Source organism: Dermochelys coriacea, chromosome 13 (assembly GCF_009764565.3).
Source record: "Dermochelys coriacea isolate rDerCor1 chromosome 13, rDerCor1.pri.v4, whole genome shotgun sequence".
NCBI classification, from domain to species: Eukaryota; Metazoa; Chordata; order Testudines; family Dermochelyidae; genus Dermochelys; species Dermochelys coriacea.
In genome coordinates, this window is record NC_050080.1 from 4,167,099 (window position 1) to 4,184,098 (window position 17,000).

A 17,000-nucleotide genomic window follows, 5' to 3' on the forward strand; every position below is an offset into this window, starting at 1 on the left:
GGGAAATAGGACTCTCGCCTTCTCCTAGTTCCTGGACTCAGCACCACATCCACCTTGGCAGTGTGGTCCTTGGGTTTATGCTGTCTGTTGGGTTGCCTAGACCAGGTGTGACTTATTTTCCATAGGTCTATGTAAAATAAAACACTTTGTCCTTCTACAACACTCCAAGATTCTCAAGGCCCTTGGCGGACATGAAGACTCTCAAGCTTCCTAGAGCTTCAATACCATTATCCCCCTTTTAAAGAGAGGGAGATCCAAGGCACATTGTGTAAGTGACCTTCCCATGGGGCCCCCTGTGAATCAGTGGCAGAGAGAATGCTGGCGAGCTGGCTGCTGACACTCTGGCCTCTCCATGGTGCCTGGCACTGCCTCCCCTGGCCGAAGGAGGAGAGAATAGGGCAAGGAGGATTCACAGTCGTCTCAGAGCCCAGCACAGTGTCCGCATCTGTGTTTCTTAAAGCTCATTGGGTTGTTCTTTCCCTTTAACAAGAGAACGGCTAAAGCAGGAGAGTCCCCCTCCCAAGAGGTGGTATTTTTTGTAAAGAGGAAAGTGAGTGAGACCTCAAAGGCAGAAAGTGCATCATTTTCAGCGGTGGGGTGATAACACGCATGTGGCCTTGAAACTCCCACCCTTAGAACTGCCTGTGACTTGTGCCCTACAGCCGAGCGTTATATAGACAGGCGCAGAGCTCCTTTCTGCACGGGAAGTGCTGCCCAGTGGAGAGCCTGGGTGGGTTCAAATATGGCTAATTCTTGCCATGTGGCTGGCACTGAAGCAAATCTTACCCCATCCCTAGTCTGTGCTACAACTATGTAAACTCCAGTGCTGGCACCCAATTCACAAACACAGGGCGACATCCTCCATAGTTATGAATTAGCACAGTGACTTTGTGTTGCTTAAGAACTTAAGAACAGCTGGACTGGGTCAGACCAAAGGTCCATCTAGCCCAGTATCCTGTCTTCTGACAGTGGCCAATGCCAAGTGCCCCAGAGGGAATGAACAGAACAGGTCATCATCAAGTGATCCATCCCCTGTCACCCATTTCCAGCTTCTGGCAAACAGAGGCAAGGGACACCATCCCTGCCCAGCCTGGCTAATAGCCATTGATGGACCTATTCTCCAAGAATGTTCTTTTTTTAGTTCTTTTTTGAACCCTGTTATAGTCTTGGCCTTCACAACGTTCTCTGGCAAGGAGTTCCGCAGGTTGACTGTGTGTTGTGTGGAAAAAATACTTCCTTTTGTTTGTTTTAAACCTACTGCCTATAAATTTCATTTGGTGACCCCTAGTTCTTGTGTTATGAGAAGGAGTAAATAACACTTCCTTATTTACTTTCCCCACACCAGGCATGATTTTATAGACCTCAATCATATCCCTCCTCTTTTCCAAGCTGAAAAGTCCCAGTCTTATTAATCTCTCTTCATATGGCAGCCGTTCCATACCCCTCATAATTTTTGTTGCCCTTTTCGGAACCTTTTCCAATTCCAATTCATCTTTTTTTGAGATGAGGCGACCTCATCTGCACGCAGTATTCAAGGTGTGGACGTACCATGGATTTATTTAGTGTCAATGTGACATTTTCCATTGTATTATCTATCCCTTACATCGACTGTCTTTCAGGAGCCATCTCACAATGCCCTGCACTGACAGTACAATTGATACAAGGGAGGACATGCATCACCGACACAAAGAGCTAAGTGTAGACACGCTTAATTTTGTAGTGTCGACGTGGCCTAAGAGAAACCCCTCTGCACGGTGATGATGGAAACCGTGCAAGCACCCTGCTTAGACACAGTTGCTGGTGCCCTTTCAGGGCCAGGCCCATAGTTGGTAAGAGGCAACAGCAAGTTCATGTCCCACATCACAGGAAGTTTTGCTAACCCCTTGCACTGTTACACAGTTTACTCTTTTCTGCAAAACCTTGCACCACGGCACACTCTCTCGTCTTGTTTCACTTGCAGCCCATTGGATGCACTGGAGACCACAGTGAGCGCGCTCGGGGGGTTGGCAGGCCAGGTGGAGGGGAGCTGTGGCTTTTTCGTTTTGTGGTCCTGTTGCTAGGAGCATGCCTGGTGCAGGGGGGTACAGGAAACTGATTGCCCTGATAGATGGAACTGGAGCCAGCCCAGAGAGAGAGGATGTGACTACATGCCTGCTTGCATGCAGGAAAGCCTCAGCCCCTTGGGGATGGCATTGGGGGCCCTGCTAAGGGGGTCAGCAGCACTACAGATTGTTACTGAGCTGGTGATGTGGCTGAGTCCCTATGTGCCATGTTTAGCACCTGGCTGCTACTCATGTGGGTGGGCCATGTTCCAAGCCTGCTCGTGAACAGGGCGGTCAGGCGATGGTCAGGCTGCAGCAGTTTCTAAGATGGCTCTTCTCCCAGCCTGGCCACTCCTCCCTCCTAGCCCTCTGGATGGGAGAACATCCCACACCCCCTGTGCCATGAGATGAACGTCCCCAGTCCTCTGCCACTCGTTCCGGCAGCTTGGGCAGGAGGGGACAGCAGCCGAGGCTTGCCCCCAGTGCACTGCCCGAAGCCTGGCTGTGCGCCATGGGAGAGACAAGCTGGCCAGCGCGGCTGCGTGGAAGCACTCAGCCCCTCTGAAGGGGGCGGTTGGGAGCAGGGTACTGCTCAGTGTGGGTCTGTCTTCGGACTGTGGGTGGAGCGAGATGCAGCCACTGGTTTGCAGGCTCCAGGAGCTCCTGTGCGACATCGGGCTGCGCCCCAGCCCCATAAGTCAGCACCGCCCCTGTCATGTGACTTTTGCTACAACCCAGACCTAGTGAATGGCTGGTGCCCTGCGCTGCCAGTGAGGACGTCCAGGGGCTGAAGCCCCAGTCTGGTCTCACGCCTCATGCCAGCAGGGGCTAGGCAAGCTGCCACAGCCAGGGGAAATTAGCAGAGGCCAGGCCAGGAAAGGAGTTTATTTCCAGTACCAGATATGATGTTTGCAGGAGCTGAGAATCCAGCCAGCAGAGGCTGCGTCTTGTCTCTGCCTTTTCCAGGCAGAGGAATGGTTGGCCAGTCCTCTCCAAGAAACCCATCCTGGTTCTTGGGCTCCCCAGTCACAGACAGCATCTGAACCAGTCATTGGGGCCATACCTTGAGCCCAGGATGTGGCTGGGCTCACACAGTGTTGACTTAATGTGCATGGGAAATGGAAAAAGGCCATAGCAGGTTTGCAGAAGGCCAGCACTGGATTCTGAAATAGCACCGGGGCGGGCTGAGATTCAAAACCTGCTGCATATCTAGGGCAAAGGGCGGTGAGCCTGCAGCTCTGCTCTTCTGTCCCATATGCATTTGTTTTCCCTTCCCTATTAAGCCCCCTTCTGATCTTGGCAAGGATCAGCTCTCAAAGTAAGTATCAGAGGCCAGAGAGGGGCTGCTTTCCCCCGCTGGTGTGACCTGGACTCCAAGGCCTGGGGCCACACTCAGAGCTGGTGTCAGTGATGCTGTTCCACTGGCTGCGTTAAACCAGCTCTAACTCCATGAAGCCAGCGGCATTGCATCCACTTGCACCAGCTCTGAGTAGGGCTCTCGCGGGGCTACGTTTGCCTACAGGACTCATGACACTGGCAAGCTGCTGCTCTACAAAGCTGAACTTCTTGAAGGCCTAAACCTGGGAGGGGGGAGTGCCTGCTGAGGCCCCAGGATCAGGCCCGAAGGAGAATACCAGAAGCACTCCCACTGTACACAGCTGCTAAAGTAGGTCTGGTGGCTGGTTGGGCTGCGGGAAGCAGGCGGTGCGATTAACTGTGAAGCCCTCATGGTTTCCTGTGTGTTTACACAGAGCCTGTTTGCCTTCCCATTGTTACTCACCCCACAACTCAAGCCTGCTTCTGTAAGAGGCTGTGAAGATGTGCGGCAGCTGAGCTCTCTGACGGTGGGCACAGCATTTCCACTCGCCACCCCGTCCCCGGAGCCACGAGACTGGGGCCTTGATGTGCCGGTCAGAGTGGTGAGTGCGGGGAGGGCATGGGGAAGGACCAGTTGGGTGACCTGGACACACACAGCACAAAAGAGTCTTGCAGATAGACCTTGGCCCCAGCTGGACTTGGCCCTGTCAGGCCTGTCCACACGAGCCATATGCACACGTTGGGGCACCTGGTTCCAGTGCCAGAGTGTCCCTTCCACATCCTAACGGGCTGATCCATCTGCCATGTGGTGTTGCTCCAAGGAGGGGGTGCGTGATGGTGTGGTAGCTGGGCTAGTGCAGGCAGGCAGGCCGTTAATGGCAGTCGGTTTCTGGGATGTCCTGGCAGAGTCCAGCAGCGGGCACACACGGGGGTACGAGCTGTGTCCTTCCAAGGAAGGACAGTGGGATTGCAGGGTGGGATTGGTGCTACAACCACCAGACCAAGGCCAGATGCTCCGGGAGCTGGGAATGGGAGCTCCAGGACATTTCCCCATGGCAATACTTAATGCCAACCCAACCCTCCCTCGTGAATTTTTTGCTATACTGAGGCTCCCAACTTTGCATGGACTCAATACCCAGCCTGGGGATTTCAGGCTTGGGGGCTGCCTCTCATTTTAGATTTAAAAATGTGTTGAATCTAAACCAAAAGCTGGGCCGCACCCAGAACCTCATGGCTGAAGCTCCCTGAATTTCAGGAGGATCTGACTCTCTGGATCAGAGCTTCTCCTCCACGCCATTATACCTTTTAGTTTTGGACCAGAACCAGGAGGGGCCTGTTACCCACTGGGATCTCAGAGCCTGAACAGCCATTCTTGGGAGATTTGGACCCAAGGAGAAATCTCATGAGAACAGACGATCTTGCAAGGTTTCCACCAGTGAGGACCAGAATGGTGTGTGAGACAGCAGCACCATGGGACCTGAATCCCAGCCTGGATTCAGCCCGCAACTCCCATGCCCGCTTGAATGCAGAGCAGATGCCCTGTTCTTAGCCCCGCTCAGTGTAAATACGAGGCTGATCTGACTCCATATTCATTTCCAAGCACATCACCCCTGTGCTTGCTCTGTTAAGAACCTGCTGATGGGCCAGATTGAAACTTTCCCTCCTCCTCCCTTTCTGATTCTACTGCATTAGGTGGGTCAGAGTTCAAATGCAGTCTCATGCTCTGGGCTCCCATTTTTTTCTCTTCTTTTTCCTCCCTTCCTTTCTTCCAAGCAGGTGCCATTACTCCAGCATCGAGCTGGCTCCAGGACAAAGTGCCACGGCTCCAGAATTCAGTGTTTGTCACGTCAATTGGCCCCAGAATCATTAGACCCCTGGCTTATAGTTGGAATCCCGGTATTGGCAGCCCCAAGTATTCAAAGATCAGGTGTCAGGCCCCCAGAGATCATAAGAGTGGCTTAAAATGACAAGATTTTGAAAAATAATATATTTGGGGTCCTTTTTCTTGGCCTTGTGCTGTTTGAGTCTTTAGAGAGCACTTGAGTCATGTTCTTGAGTGTTTCTTGGGCTAGGAACTTTTTCTTTTAAATGGAAGCTGCAATTGGCACCTAATAACGTGATGCCCCCAGGAGCTGGGGCTTCAAAAAAAGCACCAACTTGAGCCAGACTCGTGATAGAACAGTGAGAATTAGCGATGCTGCAATCCACCTGACTGGGCTGTGCCAGGAACGGCCGCGTAGGATTCTCCCATGGCTTGGTGAAAAGCAGCAGTAAGGAAGAGGGTGCCCTCTTGCTGAGCTGCAACTGCCTTCCAGGTGAGGAACCGCATCCATCCCCCAAAACACCTCTATCTGGGACATCACAGGCTCACGGCCCACTCTGCCCGAAAGGACACTTGAGAGAGAGTACGTACAGGATACAGCCCTGGAGCCCTCGAAACTCAGCAAGGAGGGAGGTCTGTTTACTCCAGCCATTCAGCATTTGTCTAGGAAAAGGGGAAATCGGGCCAGATCTGAAGATAGTGGCAGCCCCCAGGAATGCTTTGGCTCAAAGTGTCCATTGACGAGGGCTGCTTTTTCATCCTTATTGGCTCCCCCTGGTGGCAAATCCATACAAATTTCAGCAGTTCAATTCTAGGAGACTTCATTGGCAGGACAAGCTAGATGTGGGTTGCCAAAGTGTAATTCACGAGGCAGATCCTTTAGGTAGCTATTGAGCGGCTAGTACCTATCTCCAGGGTGGAGCTGCGCACTGTGCTGGGGTTTGATCAGTTTTTGTTGGACTCCATGTCTATGCTGTTGAATTCAACTTCCTAACCACAGTAGCTGCAGCAGGAGAGGCGCCAGTTTGGGAAGCGGAGTTAGGAGGAGCAGGAGATCGGCTGCAAGGATTGTAGCTTCCCATCCACGCTGGGAAGATGCTATTGTAGCTGCATTCACCTGAAACTCTTGGCTCGGGTGATGCGACCCACTGGGCCAATCGGTGCCTGAATCCTGGGCTGGGCTACTGAGTGTGAATACATTGCAGTAAATTCAAGACATGCCAACCAACTGCTTGTTATGATGCTTTGTGCTTGGGATAGACAGACAGGAGTAGCTGGGGCCTGGCATCATGCTCAGACCTGGCTCTAAACAGACAACCTACCGAATTCTCAATTACTGAGAGACAATCTCCGCTCATTGATATATTTTGCTTTCCACAACCAAATCTCTATACAACTTCTCATGAGTGATGTACCCGAGTATTTAGATTCTAATATTTAAACTGTATTGTTAAATCTATTTACCTAAATTTGGGTTATTGCTGATTATGTACTCTACGTATGATATGACTTTTAAAAACTAACTTTATATTTGTGGATAATCTAAGCAGTATACCCAGATGTACAGACACTCTTTTCCCAATTTATGTAGTCTATAATTTTTTTAACTTGAGCTTTAATAAAATTTTTAAGCTTGGCACTATTACTTCCCTTGCTTGCGTGATCCCATGCCTGCCCCAGCCCAAGACGGGGACATTAGATGGCATGCCCTCTGCATCCTCCTTCAGGTACACTAATTACCAATGTTCTCTTCCTGCAGAGCTCTGCGTGAAGTGGATTTCTGAAGTGACTCCAGATCGTGGTGAAAGGATGGCCGGACCCCATCCGCCCTCCTTCACTGCTGCCCTGGGACTGGCATTGCTTGGTGTCCTGGTCTTCCTCTCAGCCCTGTGTGCTGCCTGCAGAAGGTACGTGTCTGAACCTCTCTCACACAGTGTAAACCATGCGTCAGGGTAGATCAAACCTCAGGAGTTTTGCATGGGTTATGGAGGGGTTAATTCATACATGGATCTCCTTTGGCTTAAGTAGTGGCAGTCTGTATGTCGGCCCCTTTTTCCCCTCTCTCCGCACCCCGTCCCACTGTCCCACAAATGCAACCAACCAACCATGGAGCCGTGCATGCTGGGGCAAGGCTGGGGGAGCTTAGCTGCTGCTGTGTGGATACCCACCTATCCCTGTTGCTCAGCAGTGCAGGAATGTGAGGACCCCATTGCATGGATTTCAGTTGCCTGGGATGAAACCCCCCTGCTGCAGACATGAAACTAGATTCCAAAAGCTCCCACCCTCCTGCTTCACTCCTCTCCCCTCCACCAAGGACTATCCCTGTCAGGCTTGTTCCCCAGCATCAAAGCAGGAACAAAGCTCCAAGCCAGGGCTGCACTGGCTGCAAACAGATGAGTCACAGCCTAGGGAGAGGCCGGTATCTCCCAAACTGGCGGCTGCTTCCAGCTAACCCAAACCACAAGCCACAAAGCCCAACTAGGCTCCCAGTTCCCAAAGCAACTCCCAGCCCTGCAGAGGGCGTGGATGGGATCAGAATCAGCCCTATACTCAGCTACGACTGGGCCTCTCCCCATGCTTCTCTGCTGCCTGGTCTTCTGGCCCCAGCAGTTGCCTGGCACAGCAGCTGCCCATTGCTGTCATAAAAAGGGGGCTGCACATATCTGTCCTGGCTGAGTACAGTGAGACCTACCTTAAACCCCCCACCCAAGGGACCAGTAAAGATCCCCCTTCTTGCAGAGGCGGGGCTTGAACTAAAGGCCAGACAGGATTGTCCTGGGAAGGGCCTAGGGAAGCTTAGGACCAAGGGCTGCCCATTGGAGGTGGGGTTGGGCCATTGCTCCCAGTGTCACCATGCCATGTGGGTGGGGTATGGCTAATAGGAAGAGTTGGCCCTTATGCCACCATAGAGATTCAGAGCAGGGAGGTTAGGGGAGTCTGAAATGCAGGGGGAAGTGATCCTGGCTAAGCTCCCAGCAACACCCCTCTGCCCCTTGGCAGCAGCATGAGCCCAGGAAGGCTGCCAGGGCCCAGAGGCATGTGTCAATCCCACCAGATCCTCATTAAACACTTCCCATAAGCTGGTGTGTAAACTAAGGAGGGCATGGTACAGCTGCAGAGATGCCAGGCCCTTTGAAGAGGGAGCCCTGAGGTTTCCATCAGGGTTAGATGCAACTGAGCATGTTGAAGGTCTTGTCAAGATAAAGGGAGTGGGCAGGATTCCCATGTTGAGTGCAGCAGGATCAGGCAGGGCGCTCTGCAGCACCAGGCTGAGAGCCCAGACAGGCAGGGCAATGAGCAGGGGAGAGGGGGGCCAAGTGACAGCTGCCCTCAGGAGAGCAGTGCTGCAGGAAGCACGGAGAGTCGGCTTGCCACCTCACACAGTGTCCAGGCCTGGTTAGCGCGGGCACTGGAAAGATACAAGGCAGGACAGTCACCGGGGTGTATGGGCAAAGTGAATCCCGAGTGGCGGGCATGCTCACAAGCATGTGGGCGTGGATCCAGAGTGGCGGGCGTGCTCACAGGAGCACGTGGGCGTAGATCCAGAGTGGCGGGCAGGCTCCCGGGCACAGGTGCAGTGAGGCAGGCACAAATGCGAAGCACTGTGTTGTACAAGCTTAGGAGCTGTGCAGTGCCGACAGGATACAATGTCACGGGCATGCTGCAGCTGGTGCCCGTGCAGGCAGGATGTGGTGTGTTCGTCTGACTGATCCACGCAGCTGCACGATGCATTGAGTAGTGTCAGGAAGCAGAGAGCGCTCGCTGATGGTGCTCTCATTAGGATCATTCCCAGCATTCGGTATATGCTCCTAATGTCAGCGTGACCACTGCACTGCAGTAGGAAACGTGGCCTTAGATATAATGGTGATGGGCATGGTGTAAGACCCTGGATACAATACACCTGGATCCACAGGGCTAGCCATGAGAAGCAGATTCCTTGGGTGATCAGCATTCACCAGTGCTCCACAGAGACAATACGTTAAAGCCGAGTCTTTAGAAAGTGACCTGTGATTTTGGGTGCCCAACTAGCGATGTCTCACTGGGGCCTGATTCCCAGCAGCAGGCTGAAAATCGGGCCTGTTGGAGGCCTCTCCACAAGGGCCCCCAGAAACACTGGTCACGTCTGAAAATGTTGCCCTCCAGGCTCCAGGAGAGCTCTTCTCACATGGTGCTTGCTGGCGGATCTTTCACCACCATCCAACCTTTGGCTTAATCCCTCTCCTTGCAGGAAAGCTAGGAAGAAGGTGGTCCCACCGGACGGGGTGAAGCTGGTAGATGTGGTAAGTGCACACATTGGCTAGATAAGCTTATGGCCCCAAAGTCACACAAAAACCAGCGGGAGCTGCTACTCCTGCCCCAGTGGAGCATGGGTGGCCTAGGGGGAGCCCAGCAGCACTGCCTTAGGAAAGGGCCAGGATGGCCGTCTCCTGGGCAGCAGCTGCTGCAGGAAAAGCTCTAGAAATGAGCTGTCTGAGAGCCCCATCCTGCACAGTGCTGAGCACCTCCTCCTGGCTCAGTGGGAATTGGGGATGCTCAGCACCTCGCTAGGACTGTCTGGAAGCCTCTGGGGAAGAGCTGTCGAAGTGGAAGGTGGAGTGAATCTTCTCTGCCTGGAGTGAGCAGCCCGCTGGAAGAGGAATTGGGATGGCCTGTAGAAAGGTGTCTGTGGTACTGCTCTGGGAGGGACCAGCTGAGCTGGGAGCCAGGTTCTAGCCAAAGCAGCATATTTTGGTGTCCAGAGATGCACTGGAAAGCTGAGTTATTTTATTCTGAGGCATTAATTCAAAAACACGAGCAGCAGGGGGCCTGGAGTGCTCGTTAAACAGCTGAGACCAGCCTCCACCAAGCAGAGTATGTGACAGGGAGAAGGCACTGAGCCCCAGCTGTTGCTGGGTGGTGCTTAAATCAGAAGGTAAAGTTCACCAGCATGGCACTAGGTGGATGGAGCAGGCTTGCTGGGTGGAGCCGTTTGGGGAGGGCCTAGGGCAGTGCAGCTTCTAGCTGTAGGGATCCCACAAAATGGGTGCTAGCCAAGCAAATGGCAGGCAGGGTTGGTAAATGCAAAGTACTGCACACTGGAAAACATCATCCCAAGTACATCTACAAAATGATGGGGTCTAAATTAGTAGTTATCCCTCAGAGATCTTGGAGTCCTTGTGGATAGTTCTCTGCAAACATCTGCTTGATGGGCAGCAACAGTCAAAAAAGCGAACAGAACGTTAGGAAAGGGACAGATGATAAGACCGAAAATATCAGAATGACACGATATAAATCCACGGTACCCCTCACCCCTCGAATGCTACGTGCGGTTCTAGGCTCCCCATCTGAAAAAGAGATCATAGAATTGGAAAAAATACAGAGAAGGGCAACAAAACTGATTAGGGGTGTGGCTCAGCTTCCGTATGAGGAGAGATTAATAAGGCTGGGACTTTTTAGCTTGGAAAAGAGACGACTGCAGGGAGACATAATCAAGGTCTATTCAATCATGACTAGTGTGGAGAAAATGAGTAAAGTGTTGTTTACCCCTTCACGCAAGACAAGAGCCAGGGGTCACCTAATGAAATGAATAGGCGGGCAGGGTTAAAACAAGCAAAAGGAAGTACTTCACCACACAGCACACAATGATCCTGTGGAACTCGTTGTCAGGGGCTGTTGTGAAGGCTAAAAGTATAATTGGGCTAAAAAAAGAATTAGATAAGTTGATGGAGGATAGGCCTGTCAATGACTATCAGCTAAGAGGGTCGGGGATCCAATCCCATGGTCTGGGTGTCCCTAAGCCTCTGACTGCCAGAAGCTGGGACTGGATGATGGTATGGATCGCTCTGTAAATTGCCCTGTTCTGTTCATTCCCTCTGAAGCATCTGGCACCAGCCACTGTCGGAAGTCCAGACACTGGGCTAGATGGACCATTGGTCTGACCCAGTGTGGCCGCTCTTATGAGTCTCACCGGTGCATCTCCTCCTTTCTTTGCAGTCGTTGCTGAGGCAGATGCAGCTTCGATCACTCAGTAAATCTGACACCAAACTGCATGAGCTCAACAGGGTGAAGCACGTGGATGAGCGTGAGTGGCTGTAAAATTCTACCGCAACTGGAGCTGACATGCAGAGAGATCTGGCTGGGAGTGCGGTGATGCAAAGGGAGATGGTGTCTATGCCTGAGGAGCAGCGCAGCCTTCCAGTTGCAGGGATAGGGTAGTGGTTCTCCCAACATCCTCTCTGGCCGCATTGCCTGCTACTGTATGGCTGGTGTATTCCTGCGATCACACATGTCTACACAGGGTAGTTGCACGTGCAAGTCATCCCTGTTAGCATGAGCAATGACACTCACTCACTCTGTGAATGAGCTTCCCGGTGAAGGGGGATTGACAAGGGCAGGGTATTATTACCACTTATCTTTCTAACTCAGCTTGGTGAGTCCCTTGAAAGAACCAGCCAGTGTCCCCTACAAGAGCCAGCGCAGACTCCTCACGCATCTTCTCTTCCCTTCCCAGACCAAAGACCAGCCAGCGTGGATTTCCTTTACCCATCAGGGTCTTCGGGGGATGGAGAAGGAGCTGTGCATAGCTCGAGCTTCAGCATCCTGCTGCACCGAGAGCTGCCCCAGATCCCCCATTCCAACCCTTCAGCTGATGCCCTGAGTCCTGACCAGACTTACTCGAACCTGTTCTTCTCAGCCTCGCTGAAACCAGCCCCAGAGGCGCTGTACAAGTGTGCAGCCGTGACTCAGGAAGGGCCTCAACCAATGCCCGTCTTGGGAACCCCAATGGAGGCGTCCCCTCTAAGCGAGGTGGACAAGGCAGTGACAGCTGAGTACGCCTGCGTCCGCAAGGCAAAGAAGAATTTCCAGCCAGAGCTCCAGGACGAGACACAGAGTGAATCCTCCGTGGGGCCTGCAGACCCAGAAGGCTGGGAAGGAGCTGCCTGTAACCCCCCAGTGGTGAAGGTACAGTAACATCCATCATCTTCTCCCACACTGAGCCTCACAATGCTGTGGGATGGGAGACAGGCAGTGTCGGTGCTGGGTGGGTAGGAACACACTGCCTGGCCCTGAATGGAAGCCCCGAGCTTGGCTTGCCATTATCCAGGGGGTTGCATTGTTCTTTATTTGTGAGGATTCAGGTGGCCTGGGAGAGCTGTGGAAATGGTTACGAATCCTGCCAGCCGAAAGAGTATATTTATTATCGATGGCACCGAGAGGGGGCCATTGCTGGGAGCTGCAGAAACATAGAGCACAAGAACTGACAAGCCCCAAAGAGCAGAGTGCTTTATTCTCTGGCCCCTGTTATACAGGAGGTTCAGGGTAAATGATCTCGCCTTAAACTTTATGAATCTACAGATTTATTCATTATTTGTCAGCTCCTTCCATTTGAAATGTTTCAGTTATCCAATCAAGGAGCAGAAATAGCAGCACGTGACTTTGGCAGCTAACCACTCGCCATGAATAATGACTAGTCAAAGCAAACAGTGTGGGAACAGCCCAGAGTTTGAGGATATTCATCCAAACTCATCACCTGTAGTAACGAAAGGTGAAGGAGGTGGGAATCGACTTGCAAACCCACTGTATGGAAATTGGGTCCCTCCTGTGGAATGGGGGAACAGAACTTGAACGCAAGAAGGAAGCCAGAAGCTCTGGATAATTTTTAAGCTTTCAGAAAGTTCTAAGTGGAACTAGAGCCAGAGGCCCCAGAATTGTAAATATAGTGCCTGTGAAAGGCCCAAGTGTTGGGAATTGTGTGTGCAATCTTAGTAAATGCATATGCAAATGCGCATGCCATTCTGAAAACGTGGGCCTTGTTTTCTTTCCCCCTTAAACTGGATTCCCACCTCCTTCCCTTCTCCACTAAAGAACACACTTAACCAGTGTTGTTGTTGCTTTCGTTCTGGGGGGCAGTCTGGGGTCAGACTAGCTGCAAAATGACCCTTAGAAGGTTTCCTTACAGGAAGATTCCAGGTCTGCCTCAAACAAAGCCTGATGGGGCTGGTGCTGATGCCTATTGAACTAAGGTTCTAGGTCTATTAAATCCTCTGCTCCTAGGAGTGCCAGCCTCCCCCTGCCCGTACTGGTGAGCTGACCTGCCTTAATCAAAAGTTAGAAGGGAAGGAAGGGGTTTGGATTAACTCTGGATTTGGATTAGGCTGGATTTTGCCTGTGCTTCTGGAAGGGAGTAAAACAATTTATCCTGTCCTCGCTGTTGTAACCAGGCATCTGCCGGGCTGATGAGTAGCTTATCAACTGAATTCAGGAGCCCATGAGCTTGCAGGGGATCAGCTGTGCCGCAGGATACAAGGGTTCACCACAATCCCTAAGGCAGATCTCACCTTGGGGGATCACTGGGGCATTGGGCAGTTCAGTCAGGGCCTTATCCAAAGCCCACGGGAGGAAACAGGAGGCTTTGCTTTGCTTTAGGTGAGCCATGGCTCAAGCCCTCGGGATTCAACTCCACAGGTGGCTGAGGGGATACAAAATTGGTCTGGGAGGGCGAGACCCCTTGGAATGACTCAGGGAAAACACTTCCCTTAAACATGTGCACACGCCTGCATGTGTACATAGCACTTAGAGCTGGTGAAAATCTTTCCAATAAAAAGTTGGGGTGGAGGGGTTGAGATGGGGGAGGGGTTGATGAAAGTGTTTTTCAGCAAAATAAAACTTTTTGCAAAAGAAAAATTTTAAATTTTGGACAAAATTTTTCAGCCAACCATTCTGAGCTGTGGATAAAATCCCAGCCTCTTCCCCCTTGTTTTTATTCCTCCCCCAAACTTTTTCCACTGGAAAACAGTGGGGGATGTTTGTATCCACAGAAAATTGGCAGTCTTTTCACCAATAAACACAATAAATTTCAATTAAATAAAAAACATTTTGTTTCTGTCGAGATTTTTGTGAAATATATTTGACCTTTTTAACAAATACCAGCTCTGGGTGGGTAGGTGTAAGCTTGATTGAGTCAAAGTGCTGTATTCAGACCTGGCTGTAATGGCAGGCACTCATCCCACAAGTGCCCCCTGGCAGCCCAGTGTTGAACCACACTTATGCCTGCCTCAGTTTCCCCTTGTAAGCTTTCAGTACATTCAATGAGACTTTTCATACAGTGAAAAGTGCCACTTCTGGGGTCTGGTTTATTAAGCATGGTATGTAAATGAGCTGTCTCTTCCTGCTCTAAGTCTCCAGGCCTCTCCACTGCTTGGAGCTCTTCAACCTCTCCCTTGTGCAACTGGAGTCTTTGTCTTTCTCCTTGGGAGTTTTCTCTCTTTGCATTCTGGGGGGATCTGAGCAGATGCCTCTGCTCTCCAGGGTGGCATCACTGGGAGTAGCTTCTCTCTCCTCAGAAGCTTCCTCTGTCCTGGGGCCTCCTGACTGAGCGCTTTATAACCCTTTATACAGCCCAGTGTCAGGGCTGGGACAGTTTGATCTAGTGGTGAGAGCCAGATTCTAAGCCAGGGGTCAGAGCTGGAATTGGGGAGCTGTAGCCACTTGGGAAATCTCTCAGTTGCTTGGACAACTCCTTGTGCCTCCTTCTGGCTTAAATAGTATGGTCAGGCCAATCAGTGGGGCCAGTCATCATCCCCAGTCTGGATTCTTGTGGACAGTGCCTGTGGGCTAGGCTCAAGTTCTGCTAGCCCCTCACTTCCAGCTGTTCTGGGTGGCCTGCCTAGTGGTGGCCGGGGGGGGGGGGGAAGGTGCCTGGCACCTGTGAGCCCTTGCAACCCAGTGTTCCTTAACTAACTAACTAACTGCAGCTCAGCGACTTGTCCAATTAACTATGCACAGGTGAAACTTGTTCTTCCTAGTAAGAGCCAGTCACAGGGAGACTGGCTGGCTGGCTGGCTCCTCAGAAGCCAGTCCCCGGGACAGAGGCAAATCCATTCATTTCAGTAGGTTTGTCCCCCACTTACACCAGGTCTGAATTTTTGCAGAGGGTGATCCCTGTAAAGAATGGGCCAAGGCCAGGGCAGGTGTAAGCCAGAATAACGCTGGTGACTTTGAGCAGGGCTGAATTTGCCCAGTGACTGTTGTTATGGCGAGGGATCCCCTAATAGGGCTGCACATATCAGAAATCCAGGAGGCCTTTTTCCAGCCTTGCCCAATTCCCTCCTCCTTCCTTATGTTGTCAGAGTGCAGGCACCATCTGGATATTGCTCCTTCCCCTTGGTGAGTTGGGATGATGGCCGCTGACCTGGCCATGGCTCAGCTGAGAGCTGCTAGCAGAGGATAGACCCAGCAGCCTGGCAGGGAGAAGACGGGTAGATTGTTTCCACTGCAGACAGTGGTGGAACTGTGGGAAGCTAGTGAGCTCCGGGTAATGACACAATGAACTTTTACTCCCAAGGAACTAAGAACTCAGGAATTCTGGAGTCCCGGGATTTGACGTCTCACACATAACTGTGCAGCCTGCAAGAGGGGCCAGTGGGTAAAGGTGGCTTCTCCACAGGAGGGGGTGGACTTCTGGTTGCAGAGCAGAGGACTCCAGACTGTGTCCCAGAGGAGCAGCTAGCTACACCTGTGACTTGGGCTGGGATAAAGTGGCTCAGGAGGAGGAGGAGAGAGGGAGGGAGGCCGGCCGGCTCAGTTCAGTTTGCAAGAAGCTAAACCATGGTCCAAACCGGAGGAACCGAGCCACTAAGTGTGTGGAGACAGAGGGAATTCAGCAGCAGATTGCCAGTCCTTCTGTCTCCGCACTGTGTTATTTTTAAAATCCCTCCTGTCTCGCCAGTTTTCTGGCTCCAGCGTCCGGCGGGGTTTCCTGGACTGTTGCTGGTTTGTTCGTGGCAGCATCTCCAGCCGGCCCTGGCAAGGATTGTGCATTTACAGGGACCAGAAGGCAAAAGAGCATTAACAGCTTCAGAGAAAGCAAAAGGCTGATTGTTACCATCCCAAGCCTCAGTGGCGGGGGCGGTGGGGCTGGGGGGGCAGGAGAATGTGAGTGCCAGCAACATCTCCTCCTCTATCTCCCGAGGGAGCGTCCAGAGCCAGTGATGTTCGCTTGCCAAGCCCCACAGCTAAATAGCAATATAAACAGCAGCTCCCAGTCCCCTGGCTTTTGGGGCCAAAGGTGCTGGAACTGACACTCTGGGTATGTGAGCTGGGTAGACAGATCGCCGGTGGCGGGGCTCATGCTGAGCACTAATAGAGAGCAGTGCGGGCACTTTGGCAGCGGCATGGGCTAGCCACGCAAGCTTGCAGCGAGGGGGTAGCTTTGGGTGGCTAGTCTGAGCCTCTGCCACCCAGCTCTTTTTAGTGTGCTAGCTGTCTCCCCGGGCTGGGAGGCTCGTTCCCAGCTGTAGCATCGCATCCCGTTAGCAAGGCGCGGGCCTTCCCTTGGCCACACCACACCGGGGGACTTGTGCAAAGAGAGGCCTGTTCTCCAAGTGCAGTAGCTCTCTCGGGCCTGGGTATGCGGGTGGAGTTTGAAGGTGTAACGCGCCATCGTGTGCATTGCTACACAGACCAGCCGTGCACAAGTTATTATACGGGCAAGGATCCCCCCTCCCCCACGGCAGCAGAGCTCCTCCCTGCTCAGACCCTGTGTCGCAAAGACCCAGTGCTGTCAGAAAAATGCCTCCCCAAAGCGAGACTGAATTGGCCAGGCGTAGGCTGAGTTGCTGCACGGTGGGGGGCAGGGGGCTTGCACAGCCACCAGCCCTCCACCGAGGATGCTGCACCTGCCTGGAGAGCCATGAGCCAAAGTCTCATTGCTAGAGGCTGTCAGGCTGGACTGCAGAGAGCCCCCAGCCCTCTGTGCTACTGCCGTGATGCCTGCGAAGTACTTGCTGCTGACCGCAGCTCGGCAGAGGATGTGCCAGGATCTTGGCTTTTTGTGCTAT

General features: G+C 52.4%; 1 protein-coding gene across 4 annotated transcripts in view; it reads left to right on the forward strand.

The window, feature by feature from the left end:
- Positions 1–17,000, forward strand: part of LIME1 (Lck interacting transmembrane adaptor 1) — a 38,554-nt gene that overhangs the window by 5,809 nt on the left and 15,745 nt on the right. For 3 of the 4 annotated variants that reach the window (XR_006275472.1, XM_038368987.2, XM_038368984.2), the window contains exons 2-5: positions 6,941–7,088; positions 9,410–9,461; positions 11,155–11,242; positions 11,672–12,123. Coding sequence is in view for 3 of the 4 variants with exons in the window: in XM_038368987.2 (XP_038224915.1) it covers positions 6,991–7,088; positions 9,410–9,461; positions 11,155–11,242; positions 11,672–12,123 (690 nt within the window). In the remaining variant the exon portion in view is untranslated. Of the gene's footprint in view, positions 1–2,147; positions 3,962–6,940; positions 7,089–9,409; positions 9,462–11,154; positions 11,243–11,671; positions 12,124–17,000 lie in introns of those variants that run through there. The other variant, XM_043496077.1, reaches the window with a different exon arrangement.